This window comes from Spathaspora passalidarum, assembly GCF_000223485.1.
Source record: "Spathaspora passalidarum NRRL Y-27907 unplaced genomic scaffold SPAPAscaffold_4, whole genome shotgun sequence".
Taxonomy (NCBI): Eukaryota; Fungi; Ascomycota; class Pichiomycetes; order Serinales; family Debaryomycetaceae; genus Spathaspora; species Spathaspora passalidarum.
The window spans coordinates 1,049,156-1,067,469 of NW_006767428.1; the positions used below are offsets into that span (position 1 = coordinate 1,049,156).

Consider the following 18,314-nt stretch of genomic DNA (forward strand, 5'->3'; position numbering starts at 1 on the left):
ACCAGTCATATGACGCCAGCGCACATAGCACCCTTAATAACTCAAGCTTTTTCAGAATTCCACAAACTACCCAAATTGATCATGTCATCCATCATGATTTCGATCTAGAGTTGAATGATATTGATATGACTAGTGTCCCTGAAACCCCCACTAAAAGTCATAACCAAGCAAACAAACCGTTTAATAAAATCAATTATACCCCTCCTTTGACCAGATGTAAGAATAGTTTAGTGGTTAATGTTGCTAATGACAATGGTAATGGTGATCATGAACCTTCCACTCCCACTAATTTACAATTTTTCAAGAGCAACTCTGGAAAACAAACCGGGAAACATAATTTACATCATGAAACTACAATTGACGAAGATGACACTACCACTTTGCAGTATCATCCTCAAGAATTGACTCAAACTGAAGATCTTTATGTGGACGAAAAGATGCCTCAATTGCCAGTGCCTTCTAAAATAGATGATCATTTGATTGAGAAATTTGGAATGAAGAATGTTAAAACTATTGGTATTGGTGAGTTTTCCATTGCCTATGAATGTATTATCCAGGACCAAAAATTAGCTATTAAGCGAAGCAAACGGCCCGTTTCAGGCAAGTTGGAACGCAAGGCGATTCAACGGGAAATTGATGCTTTAAGGGCGTTGACCAGCGTCTCTGGAGATGGCGCATCGGAAGAAGAAGAGGGGAAGGAATATTTGGTTTACTTTATAGAAGCATGGGATTTCAATCATTATTACTATATAATGACTGAATTCTGTGAAGGTGGTACCTTGTTTGATTTCTTGGAAGAGAACAAGCATTATAGAATTGATGAGTTCCGAATTTGGAAAATATTAATTGAAATTCTCTCAGGGTTACGATTCATACATCTGAAGAATTATTTACATTTAGATTTGAAACCAGCTAATATTTTTATCACTTTTGAAGGGTCACTAAAAATCGGAGATTTCGGATTGGCTACCAAGTTACCCATTTTAGAGAAAGATTTTGATTTAGAAGGAGATCGGAATTACATCGCCCCTGAATTGATCAATGATAAAATTTATACCCCCTTTGCCGACATTTTTTGTCTTGGTTTAATCATTTTGGAAATTGCTGCGAATATTATTTTACCTGACAATGGAACTCCATGGAGAAAATTACGAAGTGGGGATTTAAGTGATGCAGGACAATTATCAAGTGATAATATCTCGATGTTTTTACATCACCATGCTAGTAGCGCCGGTGGTTGTGGTGGTGAATCAAACCATTGTTTGCTGAGTTCAACCACAAATATCAGCAGTACGCATTCACTAACTATTAATTCATCAGCTAGTAATTTATTTACGATGCCACCGCAGAATCCTGTCAATAATAGCACTACACAGTTAAATCCGCCCGCCACTGCAATCACCAGCGGCACTCCGGCAACTACGGGTAGTTCCAGCGGTATGCTGAATAAAGCATCAGCTCGTGATTTGATTCCACCATGGGCGCCGGAATTCTTGACTAGTGGTGATCTGATGAATTTGGATCGGTTAGTAAATAAGATGTTACGCCCTAACCCGTTTGATCGACCACTGGCCCTGGTGATATTAGAGATGGAAGAATGTGTCATTATTGAGAATAGGCGCAAGGCAGGTGCAACTATTTTCGAAGGGGAGTTTGGTCCTCCTGATGATTAAAGGGGGGGAAGGAGAGAAGGTTTTATGTATGAATGTATGAGAGTAAAATGTGTATATGAAATGAATGAATGTGCAGATTGATTGATTGATTGATTGACTGCTGTAGTTAGTTTCACAATCGTTCTCCAAAGATAGCATCTTGTTACATCATGTGAATTTGTCAATTAATAGAAAAATCTAGTCGCGTTTAGATTTACAGTTTGATGGGTTCTTTAATGTTGAGGCGCTTAAAATAAAGGAGATTTTCTCGTGAAACGCGGCTCTATGCAGAAACATGCGACCCTGTTGTTTGACGATGGATTGCGGTAGAAGAAACTAGAACGAGAATAGAATTAAGGTTAGATGATGTTATTGATAAAGATACGCGTAGGGGGATAATTCCCCTGGAAACTGTTTGAAGACGTAATTGTTGAAACGCGGCGTGACAACAACATGCAAATAATCAAAGAAAAGATACGTCATTATGTCGTCACAAGAAAATGTACACGATTGTGTGTTGCTGAGGAAACGGATCATGTGACCGCTTAAAAACGAATGATAAATAAGGTAATATTTTTTAGGAAATAACAGAAATAAAAAAAAAAAAAGAAAAAATATGTTTCAGATTTATGATTAGGGAAATAATTTATTTTTTTGTTTTAGATTAAAATTCCCATTCACACAGTAACGCCGATGTGCGTTTTTTTTTATTAATTTCTGGGAAATATATTTTTTTACGTGTCAATCATATATATGGAGCCAGATCCCATTAGTAAGACGGTTGTACGTCACAACTGAGTTTGAATCGGTCCTTTACTTGTCATACATTAATCTACACCCATAACGGTTGGAATCAAATCTAAGACTGTGCGTTTCGAAACCGTGTCTTCTTGCCCTAAGCCCTGAGGAATCGCTGCAAAAGAATCTAAAAAAAAAGGTAAAAATTTGGTGCACTCATTGTTGTAACAAGAGAATATTTAGTTTCATATAGTAAGATTCCCTTTTTTATTCTCTGTGGGGCCTTTTAAAAATCTCATTTAAAATTTTGAAGGGGTCTTTATAACTGGTTTCTTTTACCAAGTCAGTCAAGTGCAAAGGACATAATCTGGACCAATAGTTCGTGGGAGGAGTCGTTTCATCTAGCTAAGCAGCAATTGACTACAACAATACCAACACTGAAACACCAGAGCAGGACAACAACACGACAACAACACGAAAGAGAGAAAGAAAGAAAGAAAGAAAGAGAGACAGAGAGAGAGAACAGGTTGAACCACAACTATGACCAGTCACTTTATGTTATCATCAACCAATAGACCTATAGCCTCAGCTACAGCTACAGCAACGTCGCCTACAAAATCTGCATTTAATAATATCATACACGTTTCAGGAATGGCAGTACCGGGTCCATACGACCCACAACAAACCAGAACCAAGCTACATGCCAACTATACTTCCACACATCATCCCAACACAGCCCAGCAACTGCAACCACAACCGCCACAACTAAAATATGACTACCATAGTCACTCCTCATCGTCAGCATCGTCGCTGTTGACATCACCACCACCAATCGGATTAGTCAATTATTCACCAAAGCACTCACGCAAACCAAGCTCACTAAGTCTGAATAGGAACATGAAGAATCTATCGTTAAATTTACACAGTTCAAATTCTTCAGCATCATCGTCCTCGTCATTCATGTCTTCTCCATCGATTACCAAACACGGTCCGATAATAACAGCGGGCCCTCTTACAAAACTATCCTTGTCCATCCCAGATTATCCACGACCCGATGGAACAAGTGCAGTCACGTTGAGACCATTCCATGACGATATGACCACCCCATTAGTTACCCAGACTCCAACTATGCCTCCCGCATTGAATCCCCAAGTACATACAAACACACCAGCCGAGTATAGATTCCCACCTTCTTCACCTCCACAACTTGATCAAAGAAGACATAGTGGGCCCAATAAACGACACAGCAACCGCTCCCTGTCTCAATCACTAGATATGAACGTGTTTATGGCCAACCGCAATGACAGTTTTGACCATTCCACCGTCCAACCACCACCAGCACCACCTTTTGCTCCAGGAATGAAAGGATCTCCATTATCTACACCACCACGTTTAACAAGCCCCTTAAAACTACATGGAATTTCTCCAGAAACACCAAGAAGTTTAACTGATGCATTGGCCCGCGTATCCATGACCACAAATGAAGATTATAACGATTCCATGCTTTCCAATACTCCACAAAGTCTATTCACCACATATAAAGAAATGATCCCTGAGGAATTACAAGAATCAAATCTGTTGGATGCATACCCCAATGGCCCTCGAAGTGTTCTCAACAACCGCATATTTTTGTATTCTGATCCGCTAACGAGTAAGAAACAGATTGACATAAACGAATACAACCTCGTGATAAATGTTGCGAAAGAATGTAAGGATATGAGTGCAAATTATCTAAATCCAATTCCTGGAAAACGAGAGTATTTGTACTTGCCATGGTTACATACCTCACAAATTCTGAAGGACCTTGCGCCTATCATGACCAAAATAGATGCCTTTTATAACATGGGATACAAGATCTTGATCCATTGTCAGTGTGGAGTGAGTCGTTCAGCATGTGTTGTAGTTGCCTACTACATGATGAAGTTCACACTCGGTGTCAATGATGCCTATGAGTTATTAAAGAATGGAACAAACGGCAACCGCGAAGTGTGTATGCTGGTGAGGAATGGTGGAAATATCATCGATGGAAGTGATCGAATATGTCCTAATATGAGCTTGATTTTCGAGTTAATGGAGTTTGGCGATTCACTATGTCATAAGGAAGTGACCACTAGTGCATTGTTGTTTGACTCACCATCAACAATGCAGATATAGAAAAACATATAGTGTAATTGTATTAGTAATGATCGATGCATAACTAGAGAAGATATGAAAGTTACTAGAAGTAGTTTGTAGAAATGGCTATTTAGCATTGAATGTTAAATTTGTCTCCTCCTCCTCCTCCTCCTCCTCCTCCTCCTCCTCCTCCGATTTAAAGTGCTCAAGTGAACGGTTGACACTGCAATTACCCCTCTTAACCCAACAAAGTTGCTTAAGGTATTACTTTCACTTTTTCCTCTATTTAAGTATATTTTGACCTCTACTGCTATTACAATATGTATTTCTAGTGTATATACAAAAACAACTGTCATTTACTTTTGCAACAATTTCTGTTACTGCAGAATGGCTGGTCATTAACAAAAAAAAACACCATAACAAAAAAATTTACAAAAGAAAAATTTTAATCAAAGGGGGGTAAAACCGTCAGACAACAACAAACAGCAACGAGTTTATAGTTACTACGATTGAGCAACACACTGATAATAACCAAATACATCAGGTTTCCATTTCCCTTATACAGTGTGTTTAAATAGCGATGTCATACAATCGAAATAATCATTACTATACGTCGCGATATAAGAAAGATAACAATGCCCAACAACAACAACAGCAGCAGCAACAATCGTCTGCTGCATCAGGCTCATCATCATCGGCCAATACATCCACATCTAAAGGAAATTCATACTCTGGAACTGTAAGAGATGCAACTGGTGCCAGTGGCAGTAGTGGCGGTGGTGGCGGCAAATCACCCACTGGCTATTTAGGAAGACGAGATTATTATGGTGGTGGAGAACAACGAGATAGAGGTAATGGCTCCAACAGCGGATATCGATCACGATACGATAATTCTGGATCATCCTATGTTCTGAAGTCGGGTGCATCAACTGGAGGATCTTACTATAGTCGAAGTACACCATCAAATAACCCTAATGGTCAAGACCGTGACCGTGACCGTGACCGCGACCGTGACCGCGACCGTGACCGTGACAGACTGAGTTACTACGGTGGAAGAAGAAGAGATAGGTATGATTCATACCTGAAATATTCGCATCATTCGTCATCACATGGGCAAAAGTATTCTTCTAAAGCTAGTTCCTATTCTAGTTTGAAACGGTTAGATCCAATAGATACCAATACCACACCTACCGCCGCCGCGTCGACTCCTACAGGACCTATTGTATCAACCAACTATGCAGATGAACGAAGAAGCAAGTCTAATACTGAGTCTCCATCAACCCTATCGTCGGTAAACACACCAACCACACCCTCGGTGAGCACTTCTTATCGTGACGAACGAAGATCAAAACCAGAAATTCCTCAAACTAAACCAACGGTCAAAGACATAAATTCAGCTAACCAATCACGAAAATCTAGTTATGACAGTACTGGACCAAACTCAAGACGAGATTCAGTTGACTTGTCTAGAAAAAGCTCCTATGGCGAATCAATATCACGCAAGTCTTCAGTTTCTTCAAATGAGGTAAGAAGGGTATCACGAGATGAAGAAAAGCCAATTGAGGAACCTGCTGTTCCTAAACAAGAAGAAACTAAGAATGAACCAGCCACCAAGAAGACTTCCTTTATGGATTATATGAAGTCATCAAAGGAGAAGAAGGATGAACAAGTATCACAGTTGGAACCTGTAATCGAAAAGGAGTTGTCACCTCGAACCGAAGAACAGAAACTTGATGATAAGACTGAACCTAAAGTGGAGAAAGAGAAGCAAGAACAACAAGCAAATGATGGTGTGTCAGAAAATCTGAACCTGGTTGAGGATGAAGACGCTACCAGCGAACCTATAATTGAAAAATCGGATGATAAGAAAGAGAATGATGAGCCAGAAGTTGAGAAATCAATCAACTTTAACAAAATTGAGCAAAATAAAGAAGAGTCCAAAGATGATAAAGCCAAACCTGAAATAAAGTTGACGAGATCTGAATCATTCCTTGATGTATCTGTATTGTCGCCTATTGAAACGGGCACCGACACCGATTTTAACTTTGAAGAATTGGCTAGTTCCAAGGTGGTCATAAAAGAAGAACAGACAGAAGAGAAGCATGATGAAAAAGTAACTAGCAAGGAAAAGGAAAAACTAGCTGAAGAAACAAAGGAGGAGAATGAAGAACAAAAGGATATGGATATTAAAGAGAATTCTGATGACGATCAAGCAGATCTGGATAACGAATTATCCGAAGCAGAAACTGTTATTTCTACAAGTTCTCCTCGTACCAATAAGGTTCGTAGACTCATCCGTAAAAAGGATTATGATGAAGAACGTCACAAATTGAAGCGAGCAGGCGTAGATGCAAATAATTATCAATCAGATGAAGAAGAAGATGAGGAGGAGGAGGAGGAAGAAGAAGAAGAACCTAAATCAAAACGTTCAAGTGTATCTCGTGGATCTAAATCCAGGAAACCATACAAAATCAAGCGAGATGCTGGCGGTCGTACTCTCCTTCAGCGAGCTTGTAAAAAGGGTAATCTCGAAGATGTTATTGATTACATAAGTCGTGGAGCTAGTGCCAATGAAAAGGATTTCTGCGGTTTCACTTGTCTTCATGAAGCTGCATTGGAGGGTCATGCTGATATTGTGGCATATTTGATTGAACATGGAGCCAATGTCAATGCCAAGGCTGATGAAGTTGGTGATTGTGAAACTCCGCTTATTGACGCTGCGGAAAATAAACATTTGGAAACAGTCAAGATTTTGTTGAAACATGGTGCTGACCCCACGATTTTCAATCTTGATGGATTTACTGCCTTGACCAAGATATACAATGAACATGCTGATGAAGAAGGATATGATGATACAATTAAAGTATTGGAGGAAGCAGTCACTGAATTCAACAAGAAAGCACAGGCTAGTGTTGGTAAAGGTACAAGTCCATCGACGCCCAAGGAAATTGTTGAAGATCCTAATGATAATTACTTTGCTGACCTCATTAAGAAGAAGGGAATCTACAAGTATGCTGCTGAAAACGCCAAGGAAATCACTGCCAATTATTTCGTCCTGGGAAACAGCCTTGATAGTAAACCGGATATCCTTATTCTTGCGGCACGTAATGGCCACGCTGAGTTGGTGGATATTATTCTCGGCTTGAACCCAACTCCCTATGATATAGATACTGAGAGTCCATGTGGGGTAACAGCACTTTTGGCTAGTGTCGGTAGAGGGCATTTGGACGTCGTCGAGCTGCTTTTGTCTAAGGATGCTGATCCGTTACGTACCAGAAGAAAAGATGGCTTCAATGCGTTGGATATTGCTCTGCGGTCAGTTCATTTTGATCCTAAAGAAGTTGAGCTTATTGCCAAGTATGTTGAAAAGAGAGGTGGTAATGCGCTTGCTGTGAGTGTCGCATCAAGGCTTGGTTCAAGAATTGGTTCTGCTGTAGCTTCAAGAGCTAGTTCCCGTGCTCCTTCGGTTCAAGTTTCATCCGAAGATGATGAGGAAGAAGAAACAATTGAGAAAGATTTGAAGGGGGGTGAACCACAAGTGCAAGAAAACGCGGAAACAAAGGAAAAGCCAAAGGAAGAAGAGTATGAACAAGATGAGGAAGAAGATGATGAATTCAGTGACCATTCAATGCAAGATATTGATGAAGAAGAAATGGAACCTATCACACCTAAACGATCACGCGAAATCAAACGTAAACGAAGCATTGATGAAATGCACTCCTCAATCAAAAGAGTTAAATCGGAAGGACGACTTAAGACTCCAGAAATGTTTAAACCAGAAGAAGAAGCTGAAGAACATTCCAGTTCCCGTAACGCTACTATCTCGCCTCCTCCACAACTTCAAAAGATTAAAACAATATCTCTTTCACCTCCACCATTGACTAAAGAACAGGAAGAATTAAAGATTAAGAATGCTGAAGAAGCACGAATCTGGCAAGAAAAGGTCGAGGCTAAGAAACGGGCCAGACGTGAAATGTTTCTCAAATCAGAGCGAGAAAAGGAACAGAAACGAAAGGAGGAAGAAGAAAAACGTATTGAAGAAGAGAAGCGTATTGCTCAATTGAAGGAAGAAGAACGTAACCGATTGATCAAAGAGGCTGAGAAATTGTCTATGGAAGTACAAAAGCAACGGGTTGCTATGAGAAGAGCAAAAACCATTGAACATTACCCTATAGGATTAAGGAACTTGAAGCAGTTTAATTCAAACCCAACCAAGACGACAATCTATAAGTACCTGCCATTATATGTGTTTTGCATTGATGGCGAAAAATATGTGGTTGATTTGCAGATTTCGTTATTGACATCAACCTTGATGAATGAGATTCATAAGTTAGTGCCACCCAGTCTGGTGATTGATTTGGCTAACAAATCCAAGATTTGGAAGCTTTTCTTCAAGTTTATTGGACTTGATCCAAAAGGTGAAAAATCAATCCTTGAATTGAGAAGAGAGGGACATGACCAGTTTCAAAACTTATTGCTTCATTTCATGAAATTGGACGATATAATGCCTGTACTTGAACAAAAGTATCCCTTGGTTTACAACAGTATATGGTCAGAGCTGCATTCGAGAACAATTGAAGTGTTGTTGGATTCATTGTGCGCATTTGACGAGATTGTGGATAAGAAGAACATGACCCTCGAGGATGGTGAACTAGATGTTATTGTTGATGCACATTCGATTGATAAGTTTATTCCACATCATTTACGTTTCAGAAAGGACATTTTACGGACAGTCAGTGCATCCACGAGACCATTATGGTAGCGACACTCTAGGTTTATTGCCTGTATATATTATTTTAGATATCCTACGCATTATTAGTTATTTCTTTAGTTCTTTTAGATTTGAATTATTATAATTTGTTTAAAGAAAAAAAAAATTATTATGGCTGAAAAATAAAATGTCAATGTACTTTAAGAGATGAGTATATAAACGTTGGACAGCATGAAGGAACAAAAGTATGTAGATGCTATATGATATTTGAATTGGAGGATTAGTACTAACATGGCTTTAGAATAAGTAGGTCACATCTATATGATGACTCGCAGTCTGAGTACGAATCCGAAACAGAATCACTAGGATATTCTGCACCAAACCTTGATTTTGAATTCATTGAAGTTGACACAAGTGAGCCTCAAGAAGTAGAAGAAAATGAATCAAAGGTGGAGAAACAAGAAGAAGAAGAGTTTGAGTTTCCGTTGTTTTCAATGGGTGGTGGTGGTGGTGGTGGTAGTAGCACTGACGGCAAAGCTGCAGATGAACCAAAACAACCAATGAAGGTTTCGCTCAAGGAGGCAGAAGAAGAAGTTATCAACCAAGAACGTCCCGAATCATACTATATTGCAAAATATACCCCAGATCAAAGTCGACAGTTTGAAGTATGTGCGTTGGATGCCAAATCAATAATAGAACCAGTATATCCTAGTGATGATCCTAGACCATGGAAATGTATTGATTTGAACAAGTACAACGCCCAAATAGAACTCGTGAAAAATAAAGAAAAACGAAAATCACGGCCAGGAAAGAAGAAAAGAGAAACCAAGATTGCTTGCAGGGAACGGAGAATCGAGCGTGTCCAATTGGCAAAGAAGTTGCAGGTTGAGCAAAAGAAGTTGAAGAAGAAAATGTTTCACAAGCGTGGGGGCAAGAAACAGAAACTTAAGGCTGCAGCCGGTGGCAATAAAGCATTCTCCAAAGACAAACCAGCAGCTCCATCGAAACCAAAATATAGAACTGAGTAGTTGTAGGTGTATAAATAATGAACGTAAGCTGGTATTAACCAAACTGTGTCAACAGAACCAACAAAAAAAAACAGTACACGTTAGAAATTAGTGTGTGTGAAAAACCCACAAACACAACGAGAAACATATCCACGCAATGACAACTGCTACATCTAACGTTCTTGAGGACTTTGAAGCATTTCTAGAACCAGATTTCGATCCAATTCATTTTGCTAATGAGCTTCTACTAGGCACTAACGGTAGTGACAACACCGAACTCGATCTAGCCACGCCAATCAAGAAACTTAAGTTTGATGTGGACGAATGTAACAAACGTATGAGTTCGATTGCTTCAAACAACTATGAAGATCTTGTGATTAACTTCTCTACCATTGAAAATCTCCAATCGATCCTCATTGACCAGATTAATCCCCAACTCGAACGAATAAATGCACCCTTCAACAGAATCAAACAAGAAATTATCCAACCATATGATGAAGCAGTTAAATTAAACAATGCTCTCAAGAGAATTCACCAAACTTTAAACTTGCTACGCAGTGCCAGTTTCTTCATTGTACTTGTACAACAACTTGAGGAGTTGGAACAAGGTGATAACTTCTCAGTCGACGATTCCCACGGGGATGTTGTTCGCTTGGCAAAACTCCATTCTCAAATCAGACAATTGTATCAGAGTGCTTCTGGAGAAGATACAAGTACGCATATCTTACTGGTGAAGCTTATCCGCGACTACCAAGGCATTGAAGCTGCTCGAAGAGCATCCTTAATTAATCAATGTTCTCAGTTAATCAACAATGAATTCTCTCATTTGACGTCTCTCCATCCGGGGAACAGGAAATTAAACAACAACTTACAAGCGTTATACATTTTGGATCCAAACGAATTCTTTTTAATCTTCGATAAGGCAACAATAACTAGACAGGTGACTATCAATGTCAACCTTCTTTCTCGTGCGTTACAATCGCCACGTAACTTCACCACCATAGTGAAAGAAGTCAAGGATACATCCCAGGAATATTTTGAGAAATTGAATGCCATCCTTTCTGGTTGGAAAATGGATGACGATCAAACAATCTTGCATGTTGTGTTGACTCACTATAAAGTTGAATTACTTTATGCTTTATATTGGTCAAAATTGAATCATAAGTTCAAAAAGAATATTGCATCAACCATGGCTAGAGTGGGACCAATTGCAAAGAACTTGAAAGTATACTATGAAGGATTAAAGAATGCCGTACTGGAAATGTTCACTACAGAATATGAAAAACGATTAATTTTGGATTCACTTTCACTCATAAATAGATAGAAATTAGAATGAATATATTTATATATTTATATAACAAAGAAAATGTAAAAAAGAAAAAACTATTGACTAACTTTTGTTTTCAAACTGGTCAAGAAATCTCTATATGAAGGTTCGGTAGCACTCTTATCTTCCACCAAACAACTTGAAGCCCACATTCTTAATGCCATCAAGTCCCTCTGTTGACTGATTTCAATAGGTTCATTGGAAGATCCACCCACAACCACATAAAGATTCTTCCAAACAATAGAATCCTTATTGTCTCTAATTTTGTTAAGAATGGCTCTGACTCTAAAATTGAATTCTGATTCTTCGAAACTAAATTCTGGTAATTCAGTCTTACCAGTAGGGATAGCATATAAGTTATCAGTACCAAACAAATCTTGAACTAATCCTGGAACAACATTTCCGGAAACCCAAAGGAATAATTCGGCACCATTATCAATCAAATACAATCCATAGTTTTCCCAAGATGCCTTGGAGTCGTTGATTGGGTCTGGTAAAACGATATCACCCACGGCCTGTTCTTGTCCATCTTCAGTCGTTATTACTTCAGGTAATCCAGCTTCGTCAGGCATGTTATGCAATGAATAGACTGAAGGGTAGATGGACTTGATTAATTCCGGAATTGGCAACGATCCTAAGTTATTCAAGGCGGCAGCACGATGATCACTTGGAACACGGTCGGCTCTGAACCCTAAATGTTTGGTCAAGGTAAACAAAAGTAATGGTAACATTCTCAAATTAGTAGATATTTGTAATGGTGAAGCACCTGAAACATTTCCAGCCACTAATTCCTTCTTGTATACATTAAGAACGTCAACTACTCTGCTAATCAAATATTCTCTTGCTTCGGGCAATGAAGAACTCAAAGCCTTTTCAATAGCCTTGTGGGTGTAGTAATTAGTAATTGCCAATTGATCGGCAGATGCATAAACATCATTCAATCTTGGAGAAGTTGGAACAGCAAGATTCATAACTCTAATTCTTCTTTCACCAAAACAAGTAGAATGTAATACTGCAGCTTGGAAGTAAATTACTGGTTTGGTAAGGTTTTCTTCAATACTCATTTCAATACAATACGATTGATCTCTTGGGAAAGTAGGGAATGAGCATAAATCAGAAGATCTGTTGAAGAAGTTACCATAGAATGAAGTCATTCTTACTCCAGTGGATCCACGCACTCTCAAGACTGCTTCCAAAGCAATATCTTGCGATAAATGATCGCCAACTTCTTTGGACAATTTAGTAACATCTTCAAATTTGGCACTGGTCCAAGCAGGATAGAAATGAGTTTGACCAGCAGTAAATCTAGGTAAGTTGGATAAAGTAGCCACATCCTGGTAAGCCAGAGATGTCAAGAACAAATCAACTGTGATTTGACATGAGTTACAAGTAACGGCAAAAGATTTATAGAAACTATCAGCTGCAGTTAAAAGAGCCTTGGCTTCCTTAGCTTTACCAGAAACTCCAACTTCGTCACGGACGCTTAATTTACCTTCACCAATATTAGGTAAAGTAGCACCAAAACAAACCAATTTACCACCAATGTTACTAATCATCTTATGACCGGCCTTCAATGCAGGACCAAGAGCAAATCCTTGATTGGCAGTATCTTCAAAGTAAGTAGGGAAATCCAACAATAACTTTTCAATAGCTTGTCTATTTTCATCTAAATTAACCAATAATCCAGATGGTGATGGCAAGAATGGTTCTTCAATGTCACTGACAATCATCAATTCAGTTCCGTCTAATCCTTCATTAAATCTGAAATAGTGCAAGTTTGAATCAACCCCAATAAAGGCAACTTTGGCGGTTTTGTTTTGATTAGGAATACGATCCAAGCTTTCTAAAATAGTTCTGGTGATAGTTCCAGTTAATCCGCTTTGGACGGCATGAACACTGACATCAATTATAAATGTGTAAACAACAGGTTGAGGAGCTCTGGCCATATATTCCTTAGGAGCAATAAATTCCACGACTGAATGGTTCAATTCAACACGATCATATTTGTTCTTGCTGGTTCCACTAATTTCGTCGTATTCGAATGCGGCAGGAATATCATTCAATAAGTTACAAAAGTTACATCTCCATCTTCTTCCGTTTTCAGCAAAAGTGATGAATGGATTGATGTAACCTCGACAACGACGACATCTACTGATGGTGGTATCACATGTAACTGGAATATTTTCAACATCAATCTTAAGGGCATTGTATGGCTTCACAATCAAAGCCAATGGCAATTTAGACTTCTTCAAAAGACCACTGTTGGTTGGAACAACATTCAAAGTGGTTCTGAAATAATCAGGGTTAGCATTGGCAGTTTCTGAATTAGGAATCACGGTGGAATTGGCAGGTAATACCAAAGGTGGTGGAGGTAATGATAAGTCAGAAATTGGTGGTGGTAATTCCCTAGACAAATCTGTGGTGTATAATTGATTCAAGGGAATAGCAGCAGAACCACCAGCTTGTCCTCCAACCGAGCCATAAGCCAGGCCATATCCAGTGGATGCTTGTGGTTGGGCACCATATGGATCATAGCCGAGCTGAGGAGTTTGACCAGCTGGAGATTGTTGAGGTTGTTGGTATTGTTGTTGGTATTGGAATTGATTCACTTGGGCTGCTCCGGAATTTGGAGATTGAATTCCAGGTGCTGCAGCACCTCCTCCTCCAATATTCATTTGTTGGAATTGTTGCTGGGCCTGGTCAATCCCATAAGCGGCAGCTTGGGCTGCTGTTGCTGCTGCGCCAACGGCGCCAAAAGATCCACGCGGATCATATTGTTGTTGTTGTTGTTGCGGTTGTTGGAACTGGTTCATTTGAGGAGAAGCCATAGCGGCAGGTTGTCCTGCAGCATATTGAGGCTGTGGATATGCTCTTCTTCTACCAGACATTGAACTTCTATGGTGGTTTGTTAAATGCTAGTTTGATAAAGAACGCGGAGGGTCTGTTGTTACGTTGGTGGGTGAACTTTTTTTTCAGATAGTGTGAAACAGGTGCGACTTGGGTCTAAGGAATTGACGTGGTCAATTGTGAATCAGGTGAAAAAAAAAAAAAATCTTAGTGCAGATATTTACTTAGTGAATGCAGTGAGTTTTCAATGTTGCGTATATTTGATACCGACTAATTAGCCAACCTACATGGTGATAATTAACCAGAATAAGAAATTGTCTTTATATTCATTAAGGAAAGTAGTGGTTAGTTCAAATCAGGTCATATATTTTATGAAAGATACTTTTAGTGGTATGTTTGTCAAGAGTTTTAGATAGCTGATTGTGGATTCTTAAAATATTCGCTAAATTTCGTCAAGTATTAGCAACATGTTTTGCAACCAACTTTGATAGATCTAGTTTCCATCACACCAACAATCAAAATATATTCTATATTGTCATGGAATTACTAGAACATGTATCAACTAACCTTTTCTTTGAGGTGTTGAAGATTTATTATAATTGTTTTATTACTGAGGCAACCCAATATTTAAACAGAGACTTGTGCAGACCCTGATAACACGTTAAGTAGGCGATTACTAACTTGAGACGGTGTGAAACAACTCAACACAAGCAATACCTATTCCAATTGTGATTAAATAAGACTGGAACAACTACACGTTGTCCTATAAAGATTAGTGACCACGCTACCAATTGCAACTAAATTAACATCAAAGTGGCTGCCTCTACAATAATGGTTATTGGATAAAGGTACCACTAAAGAGTTAGTAAGGTGTCAACAACTTCTGCTCCGACGCAAAGAGCCTTCCTTATATGTCTCAATTAAAATCGCGATATCGAACCTCATTGTGCGGCTCATTATCTGACCCCTCCAAAAGAAACGTTTTTTTTCGCTACTATAAAAAATTTTCCTATACAATAAGAATAAAGTATTAATTTTTCAGTTAATTATTACTTTTTTTAATAAAGCAAACATGGCCAAAGATCAAAAGGATAAGAAGAGAAAGTACGAAGAAGATGGTGAAGATGTTGCTGAAAGAGATGTCAAGTTGAGCAAGTCTGAAAAGAAAGAAAAGAAAGAGAAGAAGGACAAGAAGGACAAGAAGGACAAGAAGGACAAGAAGGACAAGAAGGACAAGAAGGACAAGAAGGACAAGAAGGACAAGAAGGACAAGAAGGAAAAGAAGGAAAAGAAGGACAAGAAGGATAAGAAAGAAAAGAAGGATAAGAAAGAAAAGAAGGAAAAGAAGAGTAAAGTAACCACCACTATCAGTGGAGAAGCTCAAGCCTCGGTAGGTTACACTCAATCATCCACTTTAACTGACTTACCGCAATCCGAAATCGACTCCTTTTTAGCCACTAATGAAGTCACCATTGAAGACCCATTCAACTTAAATCTCAGACCATTATTATCGTTTTCTCAAATTGAATTGAATGAAAAAATACAGAAAGTTATTTCCAAATTCCCTAAGCCAACCCCTATTCAATCCGTTGCTTGGCCATACTTATTGAGTGGTAAAGATGTTATTGGTGTTGCTGAAACTGGTTCAGGTAAGACCTTTGCCTTTGGTGTTCCAGCTATCAACAACATCATCACATTAAATAAAACTGGATTAAGAGTATTATGTATCTCACCAACCAGAGAATTGGCATTACAAATCTATGACAATTTAGTTGACTTGACTGCAAATACCTCAATTAACTGTGTTGCAATCTATGGTGGTGTTTCCAAGGATGACCAAATCAAGAAGTTACGTAATGCCAATGTTGTCGTTGCAACTCCAGGTAGATTATTAGACTTAATCAATGATGGAGCTGTTGATTTGAGTGACATCGATTACTTGGTCTTGGATGAAGCTGATAGAATGTTGGAAAAGGGGTTTGAAGAAGATATCAAAGCAATCATTGGTAATACCAAGGCCGAATCCAGACAAACTTTGATGTTTACTGCTACCTGGCCCAAGGAAGTTAGAGAATTGGCCAATACATTCATGAAGACCCCAGCTAAAGTAAGTATTGGTGATCGTGATGAATTAAGTGCTAACAAGAGAATTACTCAAATTGTCGAAGTTGTTCAAAGATTTGACAAGGAAAAGATCTTGTTGAACTTGTTACGTAAATATCAATCTGGTAGTCATAAAGATGACAAGATCTTAATCTTTGCATTATACAAAAAGGAAGCTGGAAGAATAGAAATGTTATTAAAGAGAAATAACTATCGCGTTGCTGCAATCCACGGAGATTTATCTCAACAACAAAGAACCCAAGCTTTGGGTGCTTTTAAATCTGGAGAATCAAGTTTATTATTAGCTACTGATGTTGCTGCTAGAGGGTTAGATATTCCTAACGTTAAGGTTGTTATCAACTTGACATTCCCCTTAACTGTTGAAGATTATGTGCATAGAATTGGTAGAACTGGTAGAGCAGGTCAAACCGGTATTGCTCATACTTTATTCACTGAAGAAGAAAAGCATTTGAGTGGTGCATTATGTAATGTTTTAAGATCAGCTAATCAACCTGTGCCTGATGAATTATTGAAATTCGGTGGTCATACCAAGAAAAAGACCCATAATGCTTATGGTGCATTCTTTAAAGATGTTGACATGACCAAAAAGGCCACCAAAATTAAGTTTGATTAAAAAGATTTGGTAATTTATTTGTAAAGCCTGTATATTAGAATAAATTAGAGTAAGAGAATCGGCAACGTAATTATACCTTAGCCCTGGATTAAGGTTTAAAATGATGATTGTAGTTGCATGGAGAACAAACATGTTTGAATCGGCAAACAACAAAAAAAAAGAACAATCCACCAGATCTAAGTAGTAATTCTATCTAATTATAAGCAATTCTGAAGCAAATGAATTCAACTCCATGTTGGTTATTACAATTTGTGTTAAATTGATATCAGGGCACTGTTTGCGAATTGGCAGCTCATGCATGTAGAAAATCTGCAAGAGACAACAATAACAATGCGGATCATACAGTTACACAAATCCAACTAGATCACCTTTAAATTTGTAAATTTGAAAGAAATTTACTACACTTCAGATAAACTTTATCTGGACATGAAAACTCAAAGCATACCACCCAAATCCGAGTCGTCACTCCTTTGCTTACCTGATGAAGTGTTATACTTGATCTTGAGTCATCTTAATCAGAAAAACAAAATTACAGTTCTGTTGATCAATAAGCAGTTAAATGAAATTGCAATCAAAAGTTTATACCGGTCAATTTATTTAACTAGCGAAGGAGAGATTCTGTCTCCTTTACTAGTGAAAACTGATTTTTGTACTTGGTTCAATTGCAAATACACAATTGTTAATTCAGATAAAAAGTTTAGCAAATTATTGATTCAACGAGTAGAATTGTTGCAAAACGTCCAAGAAGTCGTTATCCATGATCCCATTGAAAATGTTGGTTTGACAAAATGGATGAAGGAAAATTGTGATTGGATTCGTATTGGTTGGAGAAATGTTTATCCACTTCCAGGTATGGATCATATTATCTCCAAGATAAGCAACGTTATGATTGCTCCTTCCCTTAACCTTCCTATGCAAGATAATTATATCATCACTAGTTTGATGCTTAAAGCCGACCAACTTTCTGAATTAGACTTCACAATATTTATACACATGAAAGCACTCAAGCGGGTTAAATTCGAAGAACTTAAAGGCTATGAATTGAAGCCAATGGTGGAGAAATTCCAGCAGCCTTTAAACATAAAAGAATTAACCTTGCGTATTTGGGACTTGAGTGGTTTAGAACTCGAGGCTTTAGATGGTATAATCAATTTGCAAGAAGTTACAAGCTTAGAGGTGG

At 38.4% G+C, this 18,314-nt stretch overlaps 7 protein-coding genes across 7 annotated transcripts; 6 read left to right on the forward strand and 1 right to left on the reverse strand. All coding sequences in view use genetic code 12, as the record gives it.

Moving 5' to 3' along the window:
* Positions 1-518: 518 nt before the first annotated feature.
* On the forward strand, positions 519-2,016 carry SPAPADRAFT_61446 (uncharacterized protein; the record flags this gene model as incomplete). The annotated part of the gene is made up of 1 exon (XM_007375579.1): positions 519-2,016. The coding sequence occupies one exon, from the start codon at positions 753-755 to the stop codon at positions 1,671-1,673; it is 921 nt and encodes a 306-aa protein (XP_007375641.1).
* Positions 2,017-3,214: 1,198 nt separating this feature from the next.
* CPP1 (tyrosine/serine/threonine protein phosphatase) lies at positions 3,215-4,607 on the forward strand (the record flags this gene model as incomplete). The annotated part of the gene is made up of 1 exon (XM_007375580.1): positions 3,215-4,607. One exon carries the CDS (start codon positions 3,351-3,353, stop codon positions 4,542-4,544), a length of 1,194 nt encoding a protein of 397 aa, XP_007375642.1.
* Positions 4,608-6,684: 2,077 nt separating this feature from the next.
* SPAPADRAFT_139015 (uncharacterized protein) lies at positions 6,685-9,267 on the forward strand (the record flags this gene model as incomplete). Its single annotated transcript, XM_007375581.1, has 1 exon — positions 6,685-9,267. The coding sequence occupies one exon, from the start codon at positions 6,685-6,687 to the stop codon at positions 9,265-9,267; it is 2,583 nt and encodes an 860-aa protein (XP_007375643.1).
* A 150-nt stretch (positions 9,268-9,417) lies between these two features.
* Positions 9,418-10,277, forward strand: SPAPADRAFT_61448 (uncharacterized protein; the record flags this gene model as incomplete). Its single annotated transcript, XM_007375582.1, has 2 exons — positions 9,418-9,461; positions 9,518-10,277. Coding segments are annotated over 2 exons (616 nt in total), but the record flags the coding sequence as incomplete, so codon positions are not given.
* A 103-nt stretch (positions 10,278-10,380) lies between these two features.
* SPAPADRAFT_138090 (Golgi transport complex subunit) lies at positions 10,381-11,547 on the forward strand (the record flags this gene model as incomplete). The annotated part of the gene is made up of 1 exon (XM_007375583.1): positions 10,381-11,547. One exon carries the CDS (start codon positions 10,381-10,383, stop codon positions 11,545-11,547), a length of 1,167 nt encoding a protein of 388 aa, XP_007375645.1.
* Positions 11,548-11,606: 59 nt separating this feature from the next.
* Positions 11,607-14,438, reverse strand: SEC24 (COPII subunit; the record flags this gene model as incomplete). The annotated part of the gene is made up of 2 exons (XM_007375584.1): positions 11,607-14,269; positions 14,315-14,438. 2 exons carry the CDS (start codon positions 14,436-14,438, stop codon positions 11,607-11,609), a joined length of 2,787 nt encoding a protein of 928 aa, XP_007375646.1.
* Positions 14,439-15,469: 1,031 nt separating this feature from the next.
* DBP3 (RNA-dependent ATPase) lies at positions 15,470-17,134 on the forward strand (the record flags this gene model as incomplete). Its single annotated transcript, XM_007375585.1, has 1 exon — positions 15,470-17,134. The coding sequence occupies one exon, from the start codon at positions 15,470-15,472 to the stop codon at positions 17,132-17,134; it is 1,665 nt and encodes a 554-aa protein (XP_007375647.1).
* Positions 17,135-18,314: the final 1,180 nt, after the last annotated feature.